This window comes from Otolemur garnettii, unplaced genomic scaffold (genome assembly GCF_000181295.1).
Source record: "Otolemur garnettii isolate 467f Iridium unplaced genomic scaffold, OtoGar3 scaffold00049, whole genome shotgun sequence".
Taxonomy (NCBI): Eukaryota; Metazoa; Chordata; class Mammalia; order Primates; family Galagidae; genus Otolemur; species Otolemur garnettii.
In genome coordinates, this window is record NW_003852444.1 from 5946775 (window position 1) to 5970591 (window position 23817).

At 44.7% G+C, this 23817-nt stretch overlaps 1 protein-coding gene across 1 annotated transcript in view; it reads left to right on the forward strand.

Moving 5' to 3' along the window:
* Positions 1-207: 207 nt before the first annotated feature.
* The window catches only part of ATP6V0A4 (ATPase H+ transporting V0 subunit a4), a 51650-nt gene continuing 28040 nt past the window's right edge, over positions 208-23817 (forward strand). The window contains exons 1-12 of the mRNA XM_003791586.3: positions 208-324; positions 1563-1641; positions 1914-2008; positions 7863-7988; positions 8391-8485; positions 9978-10104; positions 14343-14425; positions 15108-15201; positions 17549-17761; positions 20232-20382; positions 21278-21417; positions 22867-23024. Coding sequence (XP_003791634.1) covers positions 208-324; positions 1563-1641; positions 1914-2008; positions 7863-7988; positions 8391-8485; positions 9978-10104; positions 14343-14425; positions 15108-15201; positions 17549-17761; positions 20232-20382; positions 21278-21417; positions 22867-23024 — 1478 coding nt within the window. The remainder of the gene's footprint in view (positions 325-1562; positions 1642-1913; positions 2009-7862; positions 7989-8390; positions 8486-9977; positions 10105-14342; positions 14426-15107; positions 15202-17548; positions 17762-20231; positions 20383-21277; positions 21418-22866; positions 23025-23817) is intronic.

The window sequence follows — 23817 nt, forward strand, 5'->3', positions numbered from 1 at the left end:
CCATATTTGTGCATCTTTTGCCAGTCTGACAGAGGATGAGAAGTGCTAGCTTGTTTTGTTTATATGTTTAAAATAAGAGGGATTCCTGTTGGATTTTTTTCCTGTTACATTTTAGTTTAACTGAAAAAAATTTCATCTTAAGGTTTTTATACATTTATCAGCTTTTTTTTTTTTTTTTTTTTTCCTGCAGACCAAGGCTGGGCCAAGATGGCGTCTGTGTTTCGAAGTGAGGAGATGTGCTTGTCCCAACTGTTTCTCCAGGTGGAGGCAGCGTACTGCTGTGTAGCTGAGCTCGGAGAACTTGGATTGGTTCAATTCAAAGATGTAGGTACTGCATTCTTTGGAGATAAGAGGAAGGTGGGGGTGGGAATGGACAACTCTTTCACAACACTTTCTGGTCATGAGCAAAATCCATTCTGTATGTAGGACAAGGATCGCTGAGCTGGAATAGATGGGATTTGGTAGTTCTGATCCTTCTGGCTAGAATCTGCAATGATTTGCGAGTCATCTGCGAACACGTTCTCTCTCCCTTCATGCCTATGTCCTCCAAGGAATGCTTTGAAGCTCTGAATGGAATTTCTACATGGTAGATATCACTGTGTAGATATCACTGTACACTTATTTCCTGTGTAGCATCTTCAAATACTGGATATATTGAATATGCATATGGATTAACAAACCTTGTTCTGAGGACCAAGAAAACCTATTTTTCCTGAAAAGGCAGGTTGAGAACCAAGCGTTCTGGAGTCCATAGTTGGCAGTGAAACCCAGGACTGAGTTCTGGAATGACATTCTAGGGATAGACTGTCTCAAGTTTGCTGCTGCAGCCGTTCTCAACCTGTGGGTTGTGACTCACAGGAACTGTATTAAAGGCTCGTGGCATTAGGAAGGTTGAGAATCACTGTGCTAGAGTATCATTTCCCAGGGGCGGCACAGAGCCTCACCAACCTCTTGTGGAGTCCAGTTTAGAAATTCAGTTACTCCTCTTTATTTCCTCATCACGGTCATGGTTAAAGCTAAGCTCCTTCAGGGAAGGATCATGTCTTATTCTTTTCACCCCTAGTTTCCAGCACAGGACCTGACATGACGCAGGTCTTCCATAACATTTATTGGGCTGAGCCTACAGTCCCCAATACAAGAGTTGGATTTTTGCTGATGACTGTGATATATTCCATGGAGCTGTGCGATTTTCAAGGGCCAATCCTCGTCTTGACCCCCTGAAGATTTAGAGGCTGATGTGGACAGCCAATGCAACTGGAAACAAGAATAATTTAGAATTGAGAAGACTTGTTTCTTCTAGCAGTGGGAGGGCAAGACTTGAGGCATTTGGGGGATTGTGTTTAAGAACACCAAGGTGTGTTTTGCCTACTACTCGCCTGTCTTGTGCACAGAAATATCTGTTCCTAAGGTAGTTCCAGCAACATTCTCGAGCATTAAAAAGATAATAAATCTTCAAACAAGTACTCCTTGAAAATTAAAAAATAGATGATAAAATAACCAAAAGGAATGACTATATCGACTGCTGTGGCTACTAATGTAGGCCTTGTGTTTTCCCCTCCTAGTTGAATGTGAATGTGAACAGCTTCCAAAGGAAATTTGTGAACGAAGTCAGAAGATGTGAATCACTGGAGAGAATCCTTCGTAAGGCGATTTTTTTGCTTACTGTTTAAAGGTGAACTGGCAAGGGGGTGTAAATAGTTTGCAGGACTTAATTAGCAAATGTGTCACTATTTATAATACTTTTTGAGGTGATCCTGAAGTGGGTGGGGGAGGTTAGGGATGGGATCTGGGTACTCTGGCAGCAACGAAGGCAGCTGAGCTGAATGGCATGCACCTGTCTTGCTTGACCTAATTTTTCTAGTGATGAGAAAACACAGTCACCTTGGGCTCTCTGGTGGGGTTTCATCCCTCAGGTTTTCTGGAAGATGAGATGCAAAATGAGGTTGTAATTCAATTGCCTGAGAAGAACCCCCTGACCCCTCTCCCTCGGGAAATGATTGCCCTGGAGGTAAGTCCTTTTCACTCTGCTGGTGAAGGACAGCCACAAAGCCTGTGTCCTTGAAAGCTCTGAGAGCCACTCACAGAGCCTTTATCTGGATGCTGAAAAGACAGAGGTGGGTTTGTGTGACTGTCTACTTTTCAGTGTTACTCCAGGAAAATCCCAATGTGCAATTTTTAGAGTGACCCCTACTAGTTCAAGGAGAGGGTTTTTCCCTTTTCTTTCTCAACACAGCCCTAGGGAAGCTCATCCCAGTTGGAGGAGTGATTTCTTTTGTACATATACAGGCAGTGAAGTCAATCTCCTAGAACAGTGGTTCTCAACCTTCCTAATGCCTCGGTCCTTTAACTCTGTTCCTGTGGGTCGTGATCCACAGGTTGAGAACCGCTGTTCTAGAGGGAAATGTTTTGGATTTTATCATATTAATATCTGTGTATTTGGGCCAGGTGCCGTGGTGTACACCTGTAATCCCAGGTAAATGGGAGGCTGGCAGTGGTGGGGGGAAGGACTGCTTGAGCCCAGGTGTTCAAGTCCAGCCTGACAACATAGCAAAAACCTGTCTAAGAATGAATGAATGATTTTTAAACACTTATAAAATCTGGATATTTGAGGAGAAAACTATTAACCAATGTAAGTGGGACCTCCCCCAAGCCATGCTGATTTTCAGTCTTATCCCTAGTCTTCTGTGCCAGCCCTGTTAGTTCAGCAGCCTCGCTTACCCTCATCCTTTCCGTTACCTTAATACCTGCACCTGGTCGTGTGGCTATGAGGCGTTGTTCTGGCTTAGGCTTTTGCCTTTCTCTCTGAGTTAGAGCTGAAGTTGTCTAGCCTTTCCAGTTTTCTTCCCCATTCCACTCTCACCTGTCTCCTACCACTGGGTTAATTTCTGTCGTGGTATTGCTCTATCTCGCCACTCTCCTGCTTAAGAATGTGCAGTGGCTCCTGTCACCTGTCAGCTCCTAATCTGAGCACCAAAGCCACTATCACTGTCCTGTCCTACTCAGGTCCTCCATTCTCCTTGGGCTTATTCCCACCAGACTGTTCCGTGCTTGTCTCGTGCATTTCTCAACTCCAAGCTCCTGCTCTGCTGTGTCCTGGCCTGGAGTGCTTTTTTTCCTGGGCACCACCATATTTTTCTTTTCTTTTCTTTTTAGCAAGGCAGTGACTAATTAAGTCACTACACCACATTTTTCTAGTCTAATCCTGCCTCCAGATACCCTTTAATTCCCATCTCTTCTGCACACTCTTCTCTGACTATACCACCACAAATAAGTTCTCATTTCTCAAGATTTCCGTTGTTGTCAATGTGATAAATTATGTAAAGGTAATCAATATCACATTTTCATAACTTATCTCTAATTCAATAGTTCCCAAGCTTCATGGTCTCAGGCACCTTTATATTCTGTTTCTTTTTTTTTTTTTTTTAGACAATGTCATTCTGTTGCCTCAGGCTAGAGTGCTGTCACATCATAGCTCACATCAACCTCAAACTCTTGGGCTCGAGCAATCCTCTTGGCTCAGCCTCCCAAGTAGCTGGGACGGTAGGCATGGACCACCATGCCCAGCTAATTTTTTCTATTTTTGGTAGAGGTAAGTCTTACTCTTGCTCAGGCTGGTCTCGAATTCCTGAGCTGAAGCAATCTACACATCTCAGCCTCCCAGAGTGCTAGGATTATAGGCATGAGCCACAGTGCCCAGCCACCTTTATACTCTTAACCATCATTGTTGGGGATTCCAAAAAAGTTTATGTGGGTTATGTTTACTGTTATTTATTGCATTAGGAAATTAAAATGGGGAAAATGCAAAGCATTTATTAATTTATTTGAAAATAATATCTCAATACATTTTAGCTTTTTTTTTTGCAGGTTTTTTTTTTTTTGGTCAGGGCTGGGTTTGAACCCGCCAACTCCAGTATATGGGGCCAGCACTCTACTCCTTTGAGCCACAGGCGCTGCCCTGTTTTCGCATTTTTTTTTAATGAAAAATTCTTGTCTTTTCCAAAACAAAAAATTTCAGTGATGGGAACGGTATCTGCAAGTTTCTTAGGTGTGCTGTCTTAACTAGAAGACAGCTGTTTTCTCATGTCTACTTCCACTTTGAATCTGTTAGCAACACGTTGTTTTCATTAAATATAGAGAGCTAATCCAGCCTTATACAGACAGGTGGTTGGAAATGGGAGTAATATTTTAATAGCTATAGCCGGGCGTTGTGGCGGGCACCTGTAGTCCCAGCTACTCAGGAGGCTGAGGCAAGAGAATTGCCAAAGCCCAAGAGCTGGAGGTTGCTTAGCTTTGACAGCACAAGAGCTGTGACGCCAAGGCACTCTACTGAGGGTGACAAAGTAAAACTCTGTCTCTACAAAGAAAAAAAAAAAAATATATATATATATATATATACACATATAGATATGTATGCATATATTTTAATGGCCTTTTAAAATAATTGTGACTATTCTTTAATCTTAACATTGAACTTGACAAGCACAGAGACTTTCTTGGCTTTTTAAATAGGTATCAAGTGTTTTAGTTTCCAAACTTAGTGACATGCTTTAAATAGTACCTTTATAAAGCAATTCATCCAACTAAGTTGAGGTTGGGCTGACTAGTTTAATTCTGTATTTCGTTTTAAAATTTTTTATTTATTTTTTAAGACAGGGTCTCACTCTTTTGCCTAAGCAGTGGTGTTATCATAGCTCACAGCAATCTGAAACTTGCAGCCTTAAGTGATCCTCTTGCCTCAGCCTCCTGAGTAGCTGGGACTAAATGTAAGTGACACTATGCCCAGCTAGTTGTTTTTACTTTTGGTAGAGACAGGTTCTCACTATGTTGCCCAGGCTTGTCTTAAACTTCTGGCCTCAAGTGGTCCTCCTGCCTCAGCCTCCCAAAGTGTTAGGCTTATAGGTGTGAGCCACCTTGCCATTCCTCCAGAATGCCCTCTTCAGTATTTTATAAAGTCTTCTTTGACAATGCCAAGGTACACACATTTTAGGATTCACCGTTCTAGCTTTACAATCCTTGATTTTGTCTGATATTAATAAGCTTGTTGAGGGGCAGAGCTAGTATTTGAATGGATATTATTTTTATTGTTTTTTATGTTTTTGATAAGGATGTTTCTTAGATGGAATAAAAAATATTTAACATGATGATCTCTTTTTTAACAGGTGACCTTAATCCGTTTCTGTTTATTGCGATTGCTGATTCGCTGGCTTTTGGGTGACCTTTTGCTTTGTTCCTTCCTTTCCTGCCTTTCATCATTTTATTTCTTAAGGTTCCATGTTGTTTCATGGTTATGAAATTAATTCATTTCCACTGCCATGTAGTGTTCTTGTTATTGAATATAACACATTTTATCCATTGTCTTCTTTTGGTGGACATTTGAATAAGGTTTTTTTTTTTTGAGACAGAGTTTCACTATGTCGCCTGTGGTAGAGCACAGTGGTGTCACAGCTCACAGCAACCTCAAACTCTTGGGCTTAAGCCAGGGGTCCTCAAACTTTTTAAACAGGGAGCCAGTTCACCGTCCCTCAGACTGTTGGAGGGCTGGACTGTGGGCCCCAGGACGAGTCGGCTGCTAAGCAGGACAGGTAGCAGCAGCAAAACACCCAGTGGGACAGATAAATGTCCTAGGCAGCCCGCATGTGGCCCGTGGGCCATAGTTTGAGGACCCCTGAAGCAATTTTCTTGCCTTAGCCTCCCAAGTAGCTGAGAATACAGGTGCCTACCACAACACCCAGCTATTTTTAGAGATGAGGTCTTGCTCTGGCTTAGGCTGGTCTCAAACATAGGAGCTCAGGCAATCTACCCACCTTGACCTCCCAGAGTGCTAGGGTTGCAGACGTGAGCCCCTGGACCCAGGCTTTTTTTTTTTTTTTTGAGACAGAGTCTCACTCTGTTACCCTGGCATCATCATATCTCACAGCAACCTCAAACTCTTGGGCTCAAGCAATCCTCTTGCCTCAACCTCCCTAGTAGCTGGGACTACAGGCATCTGCCACAGTGCCTGGCTAGTTTTTCTATTTTGTAGAGTCAGGGCATTGTTCTTGCTCAAGCTGGTCTCCAACTCCTGAGCTCAGACAATCCACCTGCCTCGGCCTCCCAGAGTGCTGGGATTACAGGAGTGAGCCACGGCACCTGGCAATATTTTTAAATTATTTATTCAATCTCACTATTGCATTCTCAAATTCTGGCCGGTATAGAGTTGATCTCATCTGTTAGGTTTTGAATTTCAATAGCTCTATTTTACATTTTTAAGATTTCTAGATGCAATGGTACATTTCAAAACTATTAAGAAATGAGTATAGTGCTCAGCTCCTATAGCTCAAGTGGCTAGGGCACCACCCACATACACCGGAGCTGGCAGGTTCAAGCCCAGCCTGGGCCTGCCAAACAATGACAGCTACAAGCTAAAATAGCCAGACATTGTGGTGGGTGCCTGTAGTCACAGCTGCTTGGGAGGCTAAGGCAAGAGAATCGCTTAAGCCCAAGAGTTGGAGGTTGCTTTGAGCTGTGATGCGATGGCACTCTACCCAGGGGAGTATAGTGAGACTCTGTCTCTAAATAAATAAATAAATAAATAAAATAAGGAAATGAATATAATTGTGATGGATATGTTACTTAGTTCAATGTAAGCATTTCATATTGTATATCAAAGCAGTACCCTGAACCCCATAAATGTATCAATGTACAAAGTTATGCTTTAATAAAAAAATAATAATTACAAAATTTCTGAATATTTCTCTCTTTCTATCTACCTGTTATTTTATTTTGGGACATGTTTAACACTTCCTATGTTTCTTTTTAGAAGCAATGCCTTTATCTCTTTAAATATTCTTTTTTTTTTTTAGCCAGGACTGTGTTTGAACTGGTGCTCTACCCTTTTGAGCCACAGGCACCGCCCTCTTTAAATATTCTTTAAAAAACCTTTAAAACCTTGTTCAGAATACTCTGTGATATTAATTTACCCCAACATGATTCTGTGTTCTGGCTCGCTGTCTATGGCTCAAGCGGCTAAGGTGCCAGCCACATACACCTAAGGTGGTGGGTTCGAATCCAGGCTGGGCCCGCCAAACAACAATGACGGCTGCAACCAAAAAATAGCCAGGCGTTGTAGCAGGCACCTGTGGTCCCAGCTACTTGGGAGGCGGAGGAAGGAGACTTGTTTGAGCTCAGGAGTTGGAGGTTGCTGTGAGCGTGATGCCACGGCACTCTACCCAGGGGGACAGCTTGAGACTCTATCTCAAAAAAAAAAAAATGACTCTCTGTTCTGGCTGTTGATTTTGGTGGTGATCTTTCTTACTGTTTATTTCTGCATGAGTCTGGTTCTGTGTGTGCTCCCTGTGAAACGTAGATTGGTTTGTTGTTTGATCCCCTGCCTGTGTCCTGTGCTCAAGCTCTTCTCAGTAGCCTTTTTTCACCTGGTTGTCCCTGGCTCTCCAGCTTCCAGTTTGGAACTGATGGCAGTTTGGAGGATTTTAATTGTATCCATCACTGAAATGTGTTTGGGGCAGAAGGAATTCTCAAGGTGTAATTTACTGTCTTCCGTTGGCAGGGTTTTAGGTGTTAAATGGGAAGGTTGGGAAGGGATTTGCCTCAACGCTTTGATTTCCCATGAAGCTGCCTGACACCGCCCGAGAGGCGTCCCCAGTCCTCTGCATCAATTCCAGGCCTCCAGCCAGTGTGTGCTGGGGCCCCAGCTTAGGTTCCAACAAAGTGTTGTCTATTCTGGAACAAGCCACTCAACTTCAAGTTGTATTATGTTGCACTGAAAACTCTTTTAGATACCTGTTGCCATTAATGTATATCAGGAATGTCGTAACACTTTCTGCCCTTCCGTCTGGCTAACCTTCTTTTTCCTTCCTGAACAGACTGTTCTAGAGAAATTGGAAGGAGAGTTACAGGAAGCCAACCAGAACCAGCAGGCTTTGAAAAAAAGCTTCCTAGAACTGACCGAACTCAAATACCTCCTGAAGAAAACCCAGGACTTCTTTGAGGTCGTTATTTGAGGATTATTCACTGGCGGGTTCTTTCCTCAGAACCTCAAATTTTCATTTCAAAAAAGGGCTGGTTTGGCATCTGAATAAATCACTTCGTGTTCCATGGCTAGCCCACTGGTGAGGGGGGAGAGAGTATTTTGGGTGGGATAACTGTGGTGCTGGTTGAACTGAAAGCAAAAATATGATGGAGCTCATTCAAAAATATGTGCTCAAATGTCCCAGACAGAAGAAGTCAGGACACAGCAGAGCAGTTAGTCTGAGCAGGTTTCATGTTGTCATAGCGAGAGAGTGGGGAAGGGTTTTGATCGGCAAGGAACGTTGTACTTTCTGAATTGTGCTGACTCTGGGGAATTAAGCAGCACTGAAACCAGACTGAAATAGTGGTGCTTTGACTTTCAGACGGAGACCAATTTAGCTGATGATTTCTTTATTGAGGATACTTCTGGTCTTCTGGAGTTGAGAACTGTGCCTACTTACATGACTGGGAAGTTGGGGTTAGTATGGCTTGGTGTCCTGAGAGTTATGTGTGGATGGTTCTCTCAGCTGGTACGTGGTGGATTTTTCCCTGAGTGAGAGAATGAATGAACAAATTGCCACCAACATAGCCACTGTTTCCCAGGAATCTAAGGTGTCCACAGAGGAGTAAACCCAAGTGTAACCGTATCAGGCTGGTGGAATTGAAGGTGGCATTACCACCTTGTGAGTAGCAGTGATGCTGATATTCTGGAGCCTGAAGAGTTCCATGTTTACTTTGCTTCCACACGGAGAGTCGTGGAGATGATGGTTATGTGGGTTTCCATAACTCCTCCCTGGCCTAGGGATAATGCTATGGGGATATATATTTTTCGCTTATCTTTAAGATACTATTTTGGTAATAAAATGCATTTGGAGTTTGCATTTGTAAGTATAATTAGAAATGGGATAGTTATGCAATCAAGTCATCCCCAACAAGCCGTTATATGATTTTTATACACATGGAAATATGTGTCGATTCAAAATGATGGGATTTCATTTTATGTCTAAAGGAAGTACATGAATTTTGAAGAAGCAATCCTGAAAGTTGTGAGTTTGGAATTTATAATTTTTTATTCAATGGATATTTGAGGACCTGCTATTTAAGGGTGTAGGCATTGAATTTGAAAGGAAAAGAAAAAAATGTTGATTGAGAATAAATATGTATATTTTTGAGACAGAGTCACGTTGCCAGGGCTAGAGGGCTGCTGTGGTGTCAGCCCAGCTCACTGCAACCTTAAACTCCTAGGGTCAAATGATCCTCCTGCCGCAGCATCCTGAGTTGCTGAGATTACAGGCATCTACCACAATGCCTGGCTAATTTTTCTATTTTTAGTACAGACAGGAGTCTTGCTCTTGCTCAGGCTGGTCTTGAACTTCTGAGCTAAAGGAATCCTCTTGCCTCTGTCTCCCAGAGTGCTAGGATTATAGGCATGAGCCACTGAGCGCAGCCTTGATTGAAATTATTTGATCAGAAGGTAATACAGGATCAGTGTACATTTAAAAAGTAATAAACCAATGAAAGTCACCACTTTGAGGCTAATGTGAAAAGTCTGAGTCAGCAATTACCTAAGTACCTAGATAGTGGGAAAAAATGGAGAAGCATAGACATCAATGTATTTGTTTCCCTCTTAGTATATTAAATTTTTCAAAATGCAGAGAGACCATTGTTGAATGTTTGCTCCCATTAGCTACAATGCTATTATGAATGGTCTGTCATATTTTAAATTGTGATTAGTGAATACATAGCATTGGGATGATTAAGGACACTTCACAATATCAAAGGAAACTGAAGGTCAGAGGCGCTTGGGGCAAGTCGGGGTGGTACCCCTGCGGGTGGAGCTGTGTTGGGATCTGTCCTGCTCCCAGAGTGAATGGTCCTTCATTTCCTGGCCCATCTTCACATCCCCCAGGGCCTTCTTCCTGTGTCCCAGTCCTTGTGCCTCAGCCATGTCTTCTCTCCTGACTGTCCAGGTTCACAGCCGGTGTAATAAACAGGGAGAGGATGGCTTCCTTTGAGAGGCTGCTGTGGCGAGTTTGCCGGGGAAACATCTACTTGAAGTTCAGTGAGATGGACACACACCTGGAGGATCCTGTCACGGTGGGAATCTCAGGCTGCAGAAAATTCCCTCTGAAATTTCTGATAGCCCTCACCAGAAGGGTTTCCCTCTCATAAAACATGGCGTCTTAGGTTTGAGGAAGCCACTGTCTGGTTCTTTTATTTCTCCTTTCTTTGCTTTCCTTTTCCTTTTTTTTTTTTTTTTTTCAATTTCAGATTAATCTGAGGGTACAAACAAATAGGTTACAATGTTTAGATTTGTTAGGTGAAGTCCCTGTGGTAGTTGTGTCCTGCACCCTGGAGATGTGCCATATACCCTTATATTGTGCCCTGTAGGTGAGAGAACATCAACTCTCTCTCCCTCTTCTCCCACCACACTTTTTTTTTTTTTTTAAGCCTACAGCACCTGGTATTTGCACACTTTTTTTTTTTTGAGACAGAGTCTCACTATGTTGCACTCAGTAGAGTGCTGTGGTGTTATAGCTCACAGCAACCTCAAACTCTTGGGTTCAAGTGATCCTCTTGCCTCAGCCTCCCAAGTAGCTGGAACTACAGGTGCTTGCCACAATGCCCAGCTATTTTTAGAGATGGGGTCTCACTCTTGCTCAGGCTGGTCTCTTAACTCCTGTGCTCAGGCAATCCGTCTGCCTTGGTTTCCCAGAGTGCTAGGATTATAGGTACCAGCCACTGTACCTGGCCTACTGGCTTCATATTAGTATTGAGTACATTGGATACTTGTTTTTCCATTCTCATGATACTTTACTAAAAAGAATGTGTTTCAATTCCATCCATCCTTTTCCTTTTTTTCCTTTTTAAAAATCTGTGAACTAATTCTTTCTTTCTTTTTTTTGAGAAAGACTCTTACTCTGTCACCCTCAGTAGAGTGCTGTGGCATCATCATAGCTGACAGCATCCTCAAGCTCCTTTGGCTCAAGTGACCGTCATGCCCCAGCCTCCTGAATAGCTGAAACTAGAGGTGTACACTGCTATGCCTGGCTAGTTTTTCTATTATTAGTAGAGATGGGGTCTCGCTCTTGCTCAAGCTGGTCTCTGACTCCTGAGCTCAAGCAATCCACCTGCCTTGGCCTCCCAGAGTGCTAATATTTTATCTATGAGCCACCTTGCCCCACCATAAACTGATTCTTGTTAATAACTCCTAATTGGTTCGTTTCTCCAAAAAACTTAGCTATACTTGTTTCTAGAAACTTAGCTATATGACCACCATACTGGGCGGCAGGTGTCTTAGTTACAGATTTAGGTCTCCTTCTCAAGCTTCAGTGTGTACATGAGCACAGGAGTTACCCAGGGATCTTATTAAAATGCAAAACCTGATTCAGTGGGTAGGGGATGGGGCGGGAGATTCTATAGTTCTTACAATCTTCCAGATGATGCTGACCATGCAGTTGCCAACAGACCACACTCCAAACAAGGACTTCAGTGAGGACTCTTACCTGAGTGCCACACTTTTAGTGCTATTAATTTGACAGGGCATTGCTTTGCCACCCTTTCAATTAGTGCTTAAATATATTTACTCTTCAATCCCAAGAAGCTGGGCTTGTTTCTGAGAGTCTATAACTTTTGCACACTAGAGAGATGCAGAAAAAAATTAATTTTAGTTATTTATTTATTTATTTTAAGAGATAAGTTTTCACTCTGGCTCAGGCTGGTCTCGAACTCATGAGCTCAGGCAATCCACGTGCCTCACCCTCCTAGTTTATCTCTACTAAAACAAGAAAAACTAGCCAAGTGTAGCAGTGCACACCTCCAGTTTCAGCTACTCAGGAAGCTAAGGCATGAGGGTCACTTGAGCCCAAAGAGTGCTAGGATTACAGGCGTGAACTATTGGGCCTGGCCCCCCAAAATATTAATTTTAAGTTTCATTTGGTGAACAACTTCTTTATAGTTAAAATAAATGAAATTTAAATTAAGAAGAAAGCTTATTAATAAACACTTTTAAAACTCTACCACTCCACCATCTTTATTTTCCCTTTTATACCATTTTTTCTCTATGGCCATAGACAGTTATAATTTCATGTGATTGTAGTATATATGTAAACGATTTTTTCTGCTCATTATTTTATTTTATTTTGTTTTATATTTTTGAGATAGAGTCTTATTTTGTTGTCTTCGGTAGAGTGCCATAGTGTCACAGCTCACAGCAATCCCCAACTCTTGGGCTTAAGCAATTCTCTTGCCTCAGCCTCCCGAGTAGCTGGGACTACAGGTGCCCGCCTCAACGCCTGGCTTTTTTTTGTTGTTGTTTTAGCTGGCGGAGGCCAGGTTCAAACCTGCCACCCTCGGTGGCAGTGCCCTACCCACTGAGTCACAGGCACCACCCTGCTCATATTTTAGATAATATGAGATTTCCCTCCCATATTACCATGAATCTTTAATAAAGATCATTTTAAAATTTGACATTGAGTCATCACTTTTCATGTTTTGACACATCAGGGTCATGGTGGTAGACAGAATATAGAGGAAGTATCTAGAAAAAGATGAACATTGGCATTGAAAGTCACCAAATGGATGTCCTGACATCAGAACAGATTTCTGTTTCTGGTGGATCAGGAGACAGGAAAACCTGAGAGATTCAGAAAGGACCAGGGTGGATTCCATGGGTGAAGGAACCTTTGGAAATAATATAAACAGGGGTGTCCAACCTTGTTTATTTTCTGCCAGTCATTGGAAGAAGAAGAGTTATCTTGGGCCACACATTAAAAACACAAACACCAACAAAAGCTGATGATCCAAAAAAAAAGAAAAGTTTTGTGCATAATTTTTGTGATGTTTGAGATCACACATAAACAAAAAGTCCTCACAAAATCAGCATGCAGGCCACAGGTTGCACACCCCTGAAAGCAAAAGCTTTAAAAATCCTACCCCTATCTTCCATACAAAGTTAACTCATTTAATATTTAAATAATAACAACAACAACAAAAAATCCCACTCCTACCTTGCTCCCAGGAGCAGCTTCCAAAGGAAAGATTCATTTGATATTGTTCTAAGATATGCCTGATCTTCCCACTGAGTTGATGTGACATTATCTATGTTGGATACTTTATTTCCAACTTTTCTCCAGAATATAGACACGATGATGAACATCTTTATGTATGTGGCTTTTTATTTTCTCTTGAATTACTTCCATGATAAACAAATTCAAAGAAAATATTGTAACATTGCTGGCTTAAGGGATGTGAGCATTTTAATGACACCTGATGAGTGCTGACAAATGATTTCTCAGTGCCTTTTCTGATTCTAGTGCCTTGAATGGTATGTGAATACAGTGGGTTTTGTAATTTTACCTTTTACCCTTTAAACAACATGAAAGAACGCATTGTTTGGGTTCACATTTCTTCCTTAACAATTAAAGGTAGACATTTTCTTCTTTCTTTCTTTCTTTCTTTCTTTCTTTCTTTCTTTCCTTCTTTCTTTCCTTCTTTCTTTCTTTTTTTGAGACAGAGTCTGACTATGTTGCCCTCAGTAGATTGCCATGGCGTCACACTCACAGCAACCTCAAATTCTTGGGCTTAAGTGATTCTCTTGTCTCAGCCTCCCAAGTAGCTGGGACTATAGGTGCCCACCACAACACCTGGCTATTTTTTGGTTGTAATTGTTTAGTTAGCCCAGGCCAGTTCGAACCTGCCACCCTTGGTGTATGTGGCTGGTGCTGTAACTGCTGTGCTACAGGTGCTGAGTCGAAAGGTGGACATTTTCAAACATGCTTGTGGAATATACAGTCTTCCTTTCTGATGAATTGTTCAACTTGAAACATTCAGTTTAAACATCATTTTTATATGTAAACTGTGAGCAAATGTGTGAGTCAAAAATTAAGACATGGCTTTATTACCTTTGTGAAATATCAAACACCCACTCAGGCCTGAAACATTGGTATCATTGTGTGGGTTAATTGTGGTGTGCCAGCTTACCTGTCAGCTATTTTCATTTTAAGCTTTACAATATATCCTCTTCCGGATGTGTTCTTGTTTATTATCACCTCTCTTAAGTGTGGGGCTTAGTACTGAATACAAATCCGGTTGGGCCAACCAGCGCAGGGACTGCTGAGGCTGTGACCCCAGGGTTCTTCAGCCTCTGAGATGCTCACAGCCTCGCCCCAACTATGAACTGTGAACTTAGATGAACGGGGGAGAGTTGAAGTTTTCTGATTTTAAATTTCTAAATTTGGTAAGCCTAAAAACAGGACTTTACATTTCTCTTTGTTATACTCTAACCAGAAAGAACCCCCCTCACACACTTTTTAAGCATCTGTTCTGGGTTTCAGAAAGAAGAAATTAAGAAGAATATATTCATCATATTTTATCAAGGCGAGCAGCTCAGGAAGAAAATCAAGAAGATCTGTGATGGGTAAGAAGGACAGTTCATGGCCCTTTCGTCAGCGATTTGGGTCAGAATTAGGTAAAAAAGGCATGTCATGCAAAATACACATGTTTGGGGCTTCTGTAAGGTCGGTTAGGGTTTTTGGATAACTTTCCCACATCATGCTTTGATAGGATGTTGTTAAAAATGCAACTCATTTTTAAAATGAGAATATGGACAGAGGGAACTTGAATAAGCCAAATGTGAAGGTCACTAGAAGTAGCCGTGGTAGCGACTGGAGTTTATCCCTTCATGCCTCTTCTGCTGCTAAGGAGTAGATAAACTGCACGGCTAAGTTCCTGGTTTTACAGAATCGTTGTCTATGCAGCTCCTTAGATGCAAAAATTACTTAGCACAGAGGATATTAGTAGTTTCTGGGAGGAAGAGGGGGCCAGTCAGGCCTGCAGTCTGTTTACCTAACAGCTCACAGGTGTTACAGTTTGGATGACGCTCATTCACTACCAGAACTGCAGCTTCAGCTCACAGCCCTAGCACGCTAGTGACATTCTGGGAATCTCTGTCACTAGGACCATTTTCTGATCGCCAAAGAGGCAGTTATTCTAGGAAAGGGTCTAACCAAAGTCACCAAATGATGGCTTAGCCGAAATGGGGGTGCAGGGTGCTTTGCAGCAATAACCCATGTGTGTCCTTTGGAATGTCTGAAACACAGGTTTCGAGCCACCATATACCCTTGCCCAGAGCCTGCGGCGGAGCGCAGGGAGATGCTGGCTGGTGTCAACATGCGGCTGGAAGATCTAATCACCGTAAGTGAGGGGTTCAGGCAGGTGATCTGATGGTGGCTGCACATGGGCTGTTTCCATGTCAGCCCTGTCCCCCGGGGCCTTCTCTGGGAGGCTGGCTGGCATGTTTGTTACACCCTTCTGACTGTGGCTATGGAAGATTTCACAATTAGAAAACTGTTCGATAAGTTAAAAATGATGATTCTGCGTGTCAGGAATGCTTTTGACCACACAGTCCTAGTCAGCCTCCAGGTGCCTCCCTCGTCTGATAAAAGATGCCTTTTATAGCCAGCTTCGGGCCAGACCAAATCTATGACACAACTAACCAGATAATTTAGTTGAACAACCAGTTCGACCAATTCTTTTCCCACTGAATTGCCTGGTTGTTTAAGCCGAATGATTAATTCTGTAAAAACAGAGTGAGTGTAGTTTCACCTGCGAACGTCTTCATTTCCATTGTCAAGTCTGTCCTCATCCAGGGCGACACTCAACACTGGCACGGTCAGAACACTTTCTTCAATCACAGCAGCTCTGAGAGTGATCCCTGAAATGAGTGGAGCCTCGGTCCCATGGCAATTTCTCAGTGAGGCCCAGTAGAACTTTCTGTTGTGACAGAATGTTACATCGTCTGTGCTGTCCAACGTGCCAGCCTTGAGTGGTGGTTGAGTGCTTGAAACATGCCTAGTGCCACCAAAGAACTGAATTTTTATTTAATTTTAATTAAATTTAAATTTTAGTAGCTGCATTTGGCTATTGTGTAAGTCAGGACAGTTTTATGCCGTCCACCGGTGTGTGTGGAAATTAGGGTTGAGTGTATGTGTGTGTCTCTCAAAACTCTTAGGCTAGTAGACGGTTTTACCTTCCCAGGAAGTCTGTGGTTAGTTTCTTTAATCCTGCTATTCCTTCTTTGTCATTTGTTGGGAAGACTGCGTTTCCTTAAAGCAATTACCCTTGAGGTCCTTTTCCCAGATCCTCTATACTAGATTTTATGGAAACTTCATGGAGGATGGAAAAGAAATGCCTTTAAACTCATACCCACAGTTGGTATAACCTGGGGGCTTCAAATGATGAAACTGAGCAGCTTCCCCGGGGGTGACTTCATCCCTCGCCAAAGATGAGTCTTAGATCCTGGCCGAGGCTCAAACTGTTTATTTGCACAGTGCTCTTACAAGACAGATACCGTGTGACAAAAGCAGGCTGGTGGCTTAGGCCACATACAGTCAGGAATCAGGTGACCAACTGACCAGGAGGGTCTGGAGACCATTTTCAAGAGGATTCTTCCCCTTTTTATGCCCGTATTCAGTTCAGATCTGTTACCATGTGCTTCTTTCATTAAGAGAGTTTTAAGATATTCTTATACGGGTAAACTTTGTTTTAAAGTTTCTGAGATTTGCATCTGAGCTGGCGTAGCCTTGTCTCCTGGAAATCCCTAACCTGGGGCTGGAGATCATTAGGCCATGTTGCATCAGGCTGCTAAGTGACAGGTCATGTCAGGCTTGTAAGTCATAGGAGTGGGTGGGCCTTATGGCTGTCATTAAGCCTTACAGCCACAATATGTCTCTTATAATACATTATGGTAGCCACAGGTGTGGTTACTACATACATGGTTACTGTATCATCAAAACCTAAAAACTAATTCCATGAAGTAAATTCTGTGTGGCCACATCACTCATTCTTTTACTCGTTAACTCGCTTGTCATTGATTGGAGAGATTATGTGATGTAAATCATTTTGGCAAGTGTATTCATTTCTTAGGGCTGCGGTAACAAATGACGTGAATGAATTTCTCTTGTGGTTCTGGAGGCTGGGCGATGTGATCAAGGTGTTGGCAGAGCCATGCTCCCTCTGAAGACGAAGCGGGGGGATCCTTCCCCACCTTTTCTAAGCTGTGGTGTTCCCCGACTTGTAGACATGTCCCTCCCTCCTCTGCCTCCCTAGTCATGTGGTGTTCTTCCTTGTGCACCTCAATGTCCAAATTTTCATGAGGCCCCCCCCAATCCATTATGGCCTCAACTTGATTGTATCTGCAAAGACCCTCTTTCCAGATAAGGCCATATTCAGTGGCATGGGGGGAGATGGAGGTGTCCAACACATCTTTTTTGAGGACACAATTCAACCCATAACAGTAGAGCTCTGAGGAATTCAGAAGAAAAGAAAGATACAATCTTTGCCTAAAGGTTTTAGCCTCTGGCAGGGGAGATAAACTGCTTCTGAGAGTTGGGAGCCAGGTGAGAGCTGCAGGCCGAGGGCAGCCCAGAGGGGCAGCCGGGAGCAGGGAAGCTGCTGTGGCTGCGGCCTCTATCTTTGCAGCATCATCGTGTGCTGTGTGTGTGACGGTCCTTGTGTTTCTGTGCGCTGTTTTGGGGCCTAGGTCATAACACAGACGGAGTCTCACCGCCAGTGCCTGCTGCAGGAAGCAGCTGCCAACTGGCACTCCTGGGTCATCAAGGTGCAGAAGATGAAGGCCGTTTACCACGTTCTGAACATGTGCAACATCGACGTCACCCAGCAGTGCATCATCGCGGAGATCTGGTTCCCGCTGGCCGATGCCGGGCGCATCAAGAAGGCCTTGGAGCAGGGCATGGTACGTGGCAGGAGTGCTGGGGTGGTGACAGATGAGTCTGGCTGGGGAGGGTGTCACCTCCTCTGTCACGTGAACTTTGCCCGTGACTTGGTGGTAGGATTACCTCCATCTCATAACGCAGCACTGGGCATAAAAGAAACTTTTTTTCCAGTGTTCGACAAACACTCAACATTTCTTTGATCTTTTTTTTTTTTTAAGGCACCCACCACAATGTCCGGTTTTTTTTGTTGTTGTTGCAGTTTGGCTGGGGCAGGGTTTGAACCCACCACCCTCAGTATATGGGACTGGCAGCCCTACTCACTGAGCCACAGGCACCGCCCCATTTCTTTGATCTTTAACACATACACATCAAACCTAATGTGCCAGTCACTCTGCTAGCCTGAAAATATCATCTGTTATCTCATGGAGGTCACAGTCTAGTGAGAAAGACACAAAACCAAGCCTATGATAATGGCCCAAGTGTGAAGATTCCTGCTGTGCTCCAGCGACTGTGCTGAGCTCTGTGTGGCTGATGCGACTCAGACCTCTTACAGTCACTGAGCACCAGGAACAGATCTCAGGGGCTGCCAGGGCTGCCCAAGGCCCTACCCTAAGAGACTTTCTGGAAAGGGACCTGGACGCATGTTCAAGACTAATGTGATTTCAGTCAGTGATAAGTGGTGGGCCAGAAATCAGATGGGGGGGGGAATGGGGGATTGTCCTGATCCCTTATTAACCCCATTGATGAAGGAGGGATCCCCCACCCTAAATAGTACAGGGCAGGATACACTACACCAGCTGGACAGATGAGACAGCTGCTTATTAGTCAGGGAACTCGTAGCCCAGGGGAGAACAAATGGTACATGCCAGCAGGGCCATGGGGTGTGCTCGGAACCTGCACATGGGAGCAGTGAGCCAGCAGGGCCACATGGGAGCAGTGAGCCAGCAGGGCCATAGGGTGTGCTCGGAACCTGCACACGGGAGCAGTGAGCCGGCAGGACCTGCTGGAGCTTTATAGTACCGGGGGGATGGGGAGGGGGGGAGGTGCCTTTTTGTTCCTGCAGAATAATGTGATTAGTTTCTTTGAACAATTTCACAGAGTAGCTGGAAGGCGAAACCCATTAGGTTGAGGCAGGCATCCTCAAACTGTGGCCCATGGGCCACATGCGCCCGCCTAGGACATTTATCCGGCCCGCTGGGTGTTTTTGGCGCTGCTGCTTATCCTGCTTAGCAGCCAACTCATCCTGGGCCCGCAGTCCAGCCCTCCAACAGTCTGAGGGACAGTGAACTGGCCCCCTGTTTAAAAAGTTTGAGGACCCCTGGGTTGAGGACTGTGGGTGGTGGCATCTTCTCCCACTGATGGGGAAATGAGCTGGGTGAGAAGCCTTCCCTGCTAGCTGGGTGGCATATCTGGTGACAGCAGGGGGACTCGTTCTGTCTGTTGCCAGAGAAGGCCCCTCTAAACAGGTGGCACTGATGCCATGTTAGATTGGGGTGGAGCAGGAGGAGGAGACTTCAGGCTGAGGGATCTGAAGATAACAGCCTTGATTTGGGAACAGACTAGGAGGTAGGAGCTACCGATCCCCTTAGTGCAGAGGAGGAGACCGAGGCACAGAGCACAGAAATAACCTGGCCTCAGTCTTTCAGCCAGGAGGCAGGATTTGAAGGCACAGAGTGTTCCTCTTAGTCCCCTACACTCCTGTGTCCCCACATCATGGTTCAAAAGCACTAAACGGAACACTTGGAAAGAGCATTTCCCCCAGACTGGGCAGGGCGGGCTGCACTGGAGGAAGGGTGGTCAGTGAGAAGGCTGAGAAAGAGGGGTATAGGGCGGGGGGCCTCCTGGGGGCCCAGGAGAGTGAGGCTGAGAACCATGAAGTCAGGTCTGCAGGAACAGGAAGAGGGTTGAGAGGGAGAGTCTGGAGCTTTTGTTGGGTGACTGACTGGATCAGGAGACAAATCCCTGGGGGAGTGTAGGCTCCCCTAAAGGGCAGGAAGGTCCAGTGGTGGCGGAAACCTGGCTTTGGGGAAAGCTGATGAATTCAGGTTTAGGCTCCTGGATTTTGTGATGTTGGTGAGACACTGGAGTTTGAAAGTCTAAGCTGGCAATTACGGAGAAAAAACATCGACGTTTGGGAAAGAGTCAGGTCTGCCTGGAAGACAGGAATGAATTAGGAAGGCAGATGTGCTCTTGACAGAGAAAGTGGAGAGAAAGGGAAGCCGAGAGGCTCGAACCGAGTCAGGAGCGTGTTTGCGGGAGCAGGAGGGTGGAAACTGCCGGCCACTCAGGAACGACTCGTCGGCTCTCATGTGAGACAGATTGGACAAGTATTGAAGGAATTAACTCTTCTCCACGAGGTCACCAGTCTCAGAAGGGTCAAACAGTGTCCCACATTCACTCAGCAAGTGATGGTAGGAGCGGGGACAGCCACAGTTGCTACCACCCTGCCTTGGGCTCTTCCCTACTTTGTGTCACTTGTTGTCTTTGCAGGAATTGAGTGGCTCTTCTATGGTCCCCATCATGACCGCCGTGCAGTCTAAAACAGCCCCTCCCACATTTAACAGGACCAACAAATTCACAGCAGGCTTCCAGAATATTGTGGATGCCTATGGCGTAGGCAGTTACCGGGAGATAAACCCAGGTAAGATCAGACTCATTGCGCAGCTGGGCAGCTTGAAAGTGAGAACTGGGTAAGATGTTCCCCTGAGGTGACCTAGGAGGTGAATTGTTAAAGCTGTGACATTGCTACAATCTTACTTGGTTTCCTGATATCCTGTGTTGTCTTCTATAAATGCCAATTAGTGAGAGAGCGTTCTTCGTCTTTACCTAGTCTCCCTTAAACTGCAATCTCATGGGGCAACTGAAGTCAGTCCTTTTTTTGTATTTTCCCTGCTAAAAAGAGACAGGGGCTGGCTATGTTGCCCAGGCTGGTTTTGAACTCCTGGCCTCAAGTGTGCCTCTGGCCTAGGCCTCTCAACGTGGTGGAATCACAGGTGTGAGTCCCGGCACCTGGCCTGAAGTCAGTTCTTGTTTACCTCAGTGATTCAGAGAGGGTCAGCACTTAGCATCTTCATGGAGGGTTCTGTCTGGGAGTCAGAAGACTGGATCTTGGTACCTGGTTAATGAAAGAAAGGGGTAGACCTGATGCCCTCTGGCCAAGCAGTGTAGGTGCTGCTCTGCTCCCGCCTGAGTTGGGTCTAACTTGTCACCTGTAATGCAGGAGCCTTTGTTGGTTGAGGGTCCCTGCAGGTAAACAGCTGGTGCGGTGTGGTGCACGTCAATGGGAGGGAAACAGGCGAAAGGTGGCAGTGGAAGGAGTATAGAAAGCACAGAGAGGCAGAAAACCCCTTTTAAATTCCATCAGACAACGTGATTTGGAGCAAGTCACTTAACTGTTCTAAACTCAGCACGTCTGTGGTGTGGGGAATGAGAACGCCAACTCCCAGGTGTGCTCGTGTGTGGGAGCTAAGCTCGTGTCGAGGAAACACACGGCAGATCTGTGGTGGCCTCAAGCTGCGACGGTGTCCCCTCTGCAGCTCCCTACACCATCATCACCTTCCCCTTCCTGTTTGCTGTAATGTTTGGAGACTGCGGTCACGGGATTGTGATGTTTCTGGCGGCCCTGTGGATGGTTCTCAGTGAGAGACACCTGCTCTCCCAGAAGTCGGACAATGAGGTGGGTGCCGTCCTCTGTCTCGCCCCATTTCTTTGAGGTAGGCTGTTAAACTCTGTATGTGGTTTTCCCCATACAAATAACAGGCTTTTACGAAAAATAAGGAAAAAGGAAAGTAAAAGAGCCACAATTTAACAGAAAACTCCTGGCCTAAGGGTGGTTTGCTGTAGTTCCTTTTAGCATTTTTGTTTTTTGTAAAGCCTTGAAAGGGCGTTGATTTCCATCCCCCTACCTTTTTTTGAGGCAGAATCTCACTTTATCAATTTTGGTAGAGTGTCATGGCATCATAGCTCACAGCAACCTCAAACTCTTGGGCACAAGTGATCCTCTTGCCTCAGCCTCTTAAGTAGCTGGGACCATAGGCACTGGCCACATGCCTGGCTATTTTTGGAGACTGGTCTCTCTCTGGTGCAGGCTGGTCTCGAACTCCTGAGCTCAGGCAATCCACCTTCCTCAGCCTCCCAGAGTGCTAGCTGTGAGCCACCACACTGCCCGCCCCTTTTTTCTAACATTTATTTTTTTATTCCTTCTTCTTATAAAAGCAATACATACTCATTGTACAAAATAAAAAAAATCTAACCACCTAGAGAAGAATCACAATTAACATTTTTTCATTATTTTTTTGTGCTTATATGCAAATACTTAACTTCCAAAAATTGGCATCAAACAGTACATACTATTTGTGGAACAAGCCTGGGACTGATGTTCTTGTGAAACAGTGAGAAACCCTCCCTCTTACACTTGAAGTTCCACCTCCCACGAGGTCCCTTCACAGAGCATGGAGAAGGTTGAGACAACCCAAGAGTCTGCATTCATTCAAAGTTTATTAGTTGACTGAAATTAACCAGTTTATGTTCACATAATACACTTTACAAAGTGGAAGCATGCCTTAGCCATGTTCTGATCTCAAGACTACCAGCAATCTTTTATTAAAGGGTAACTTAACTAGATGTTAGTTCAGTGATGTCAAGGCTAGTGGGCAAAATCAATCTATGACAGACAATAGTTTCCCATGACCAGCTTAACAGATGCAGTTTTCCATGACAGGCTTTGAAAGTCTCAGAGTTACACTTGAGTAGCTCTTGGGGTGATGATATGCATCTTCCAGTGTAACCAGAAAGCACTTTACTCTTCTCAGCAGATGTAGTCAGAGGCTCACCCTGATAATGACAAGGCCCAAAGTGAGCATAATCTGACCCGGCATAAATGTGGAGTCACGTGAGGCCTCCGCCTGCATGTCGGTTCATTTCCTAGCCCAGGCTGGATGAAGGAGCATGAGGCTTGAATGTTTGTGTTTCCACAATAACAAATACCAGTCTAGGGGGGACTTTCCAGGCTCCCGTGTACGTTTGAAAGAAAAGTCGTGGTGTGTGTGCTCTTCCTACCTGGATTCTTGAGTCTGCTCCGGCCACACAGCCGACTGACAGTCATCCTCTCTGTCCCTGGGGCCAGATCTGGAACACCTTCTTCCACGGGCGCTACCTGATCCTCCTCATGGGCATCTTCTCCATCTACACGGGCCTGATCTACAATGACTGCTTCTCCAAGTCTCTGAACATCTTTGGATCTTCCTGGAGCGTACAGCCCATGTTCAGAAATGGCACGTGGAAGTAAGTGTGCAGACAGAGATGCTCACCCTCTGGCCATCCGGATGGCCTTGGGGACCGTTTTCATGGTGGCTGGGCTCAGGAGTGCACCTGAAAACCCAAGAAGTCATTGAGATTTACCTGCTGAATTGAAGACCTTGTGCCACTTCTCTAAACACTGTGCTGGTACCTGTGATGCACAGAAATAGTTTTTAAGATTTCAGCTCAATTGGCTAGCTGGTGTGGTGGCACACACCATAGCAGGCCAAGGCAGGAGTATCCTTTGAGTCCAGCCTGGGCAACAAAGCAAGATCTTACCTCTTTAAAAATTCAGCTCAATTAAATATATATGGCATATATACCACATACCAGGCAATATGGAGAAAAAAAGTGGTAGAGCAGGTTTAACTGGGCCTTCTGGGGAGAATCACAGAAGCAGGGCTTCCTGGAGAAGAGGGTGGCTCTGAAATAGACTTTGCTCCAGCAGGGACTGGAGGTACAGTGATGTTATGCAGCTAAGCATTTAGGGCAGAAAGCTTTGCTTGAAAAAAGGCTGATGCAGATGTTGGGCTGTGTAGAGTCTTGGTTTCCAGTATTCCAGGCCCCAGACTCTCCAGAAGGATGTTTCCTGTGGCTGTTCAGGGAACCTGATTTCAGCACTAAAAAGCAGTGGCTGTGTGTGTGTGGGGGGCTCATGCCTCTAATCCCAGCACTTTGGGAGGCCAATGCAGGAAGATGGCTTGAGGCCAGGAGTTCAAGACCACCCTAAACATCGCAAGACCCTGTCTCCTCAAAATACAGAAGAATTACCAGCAGC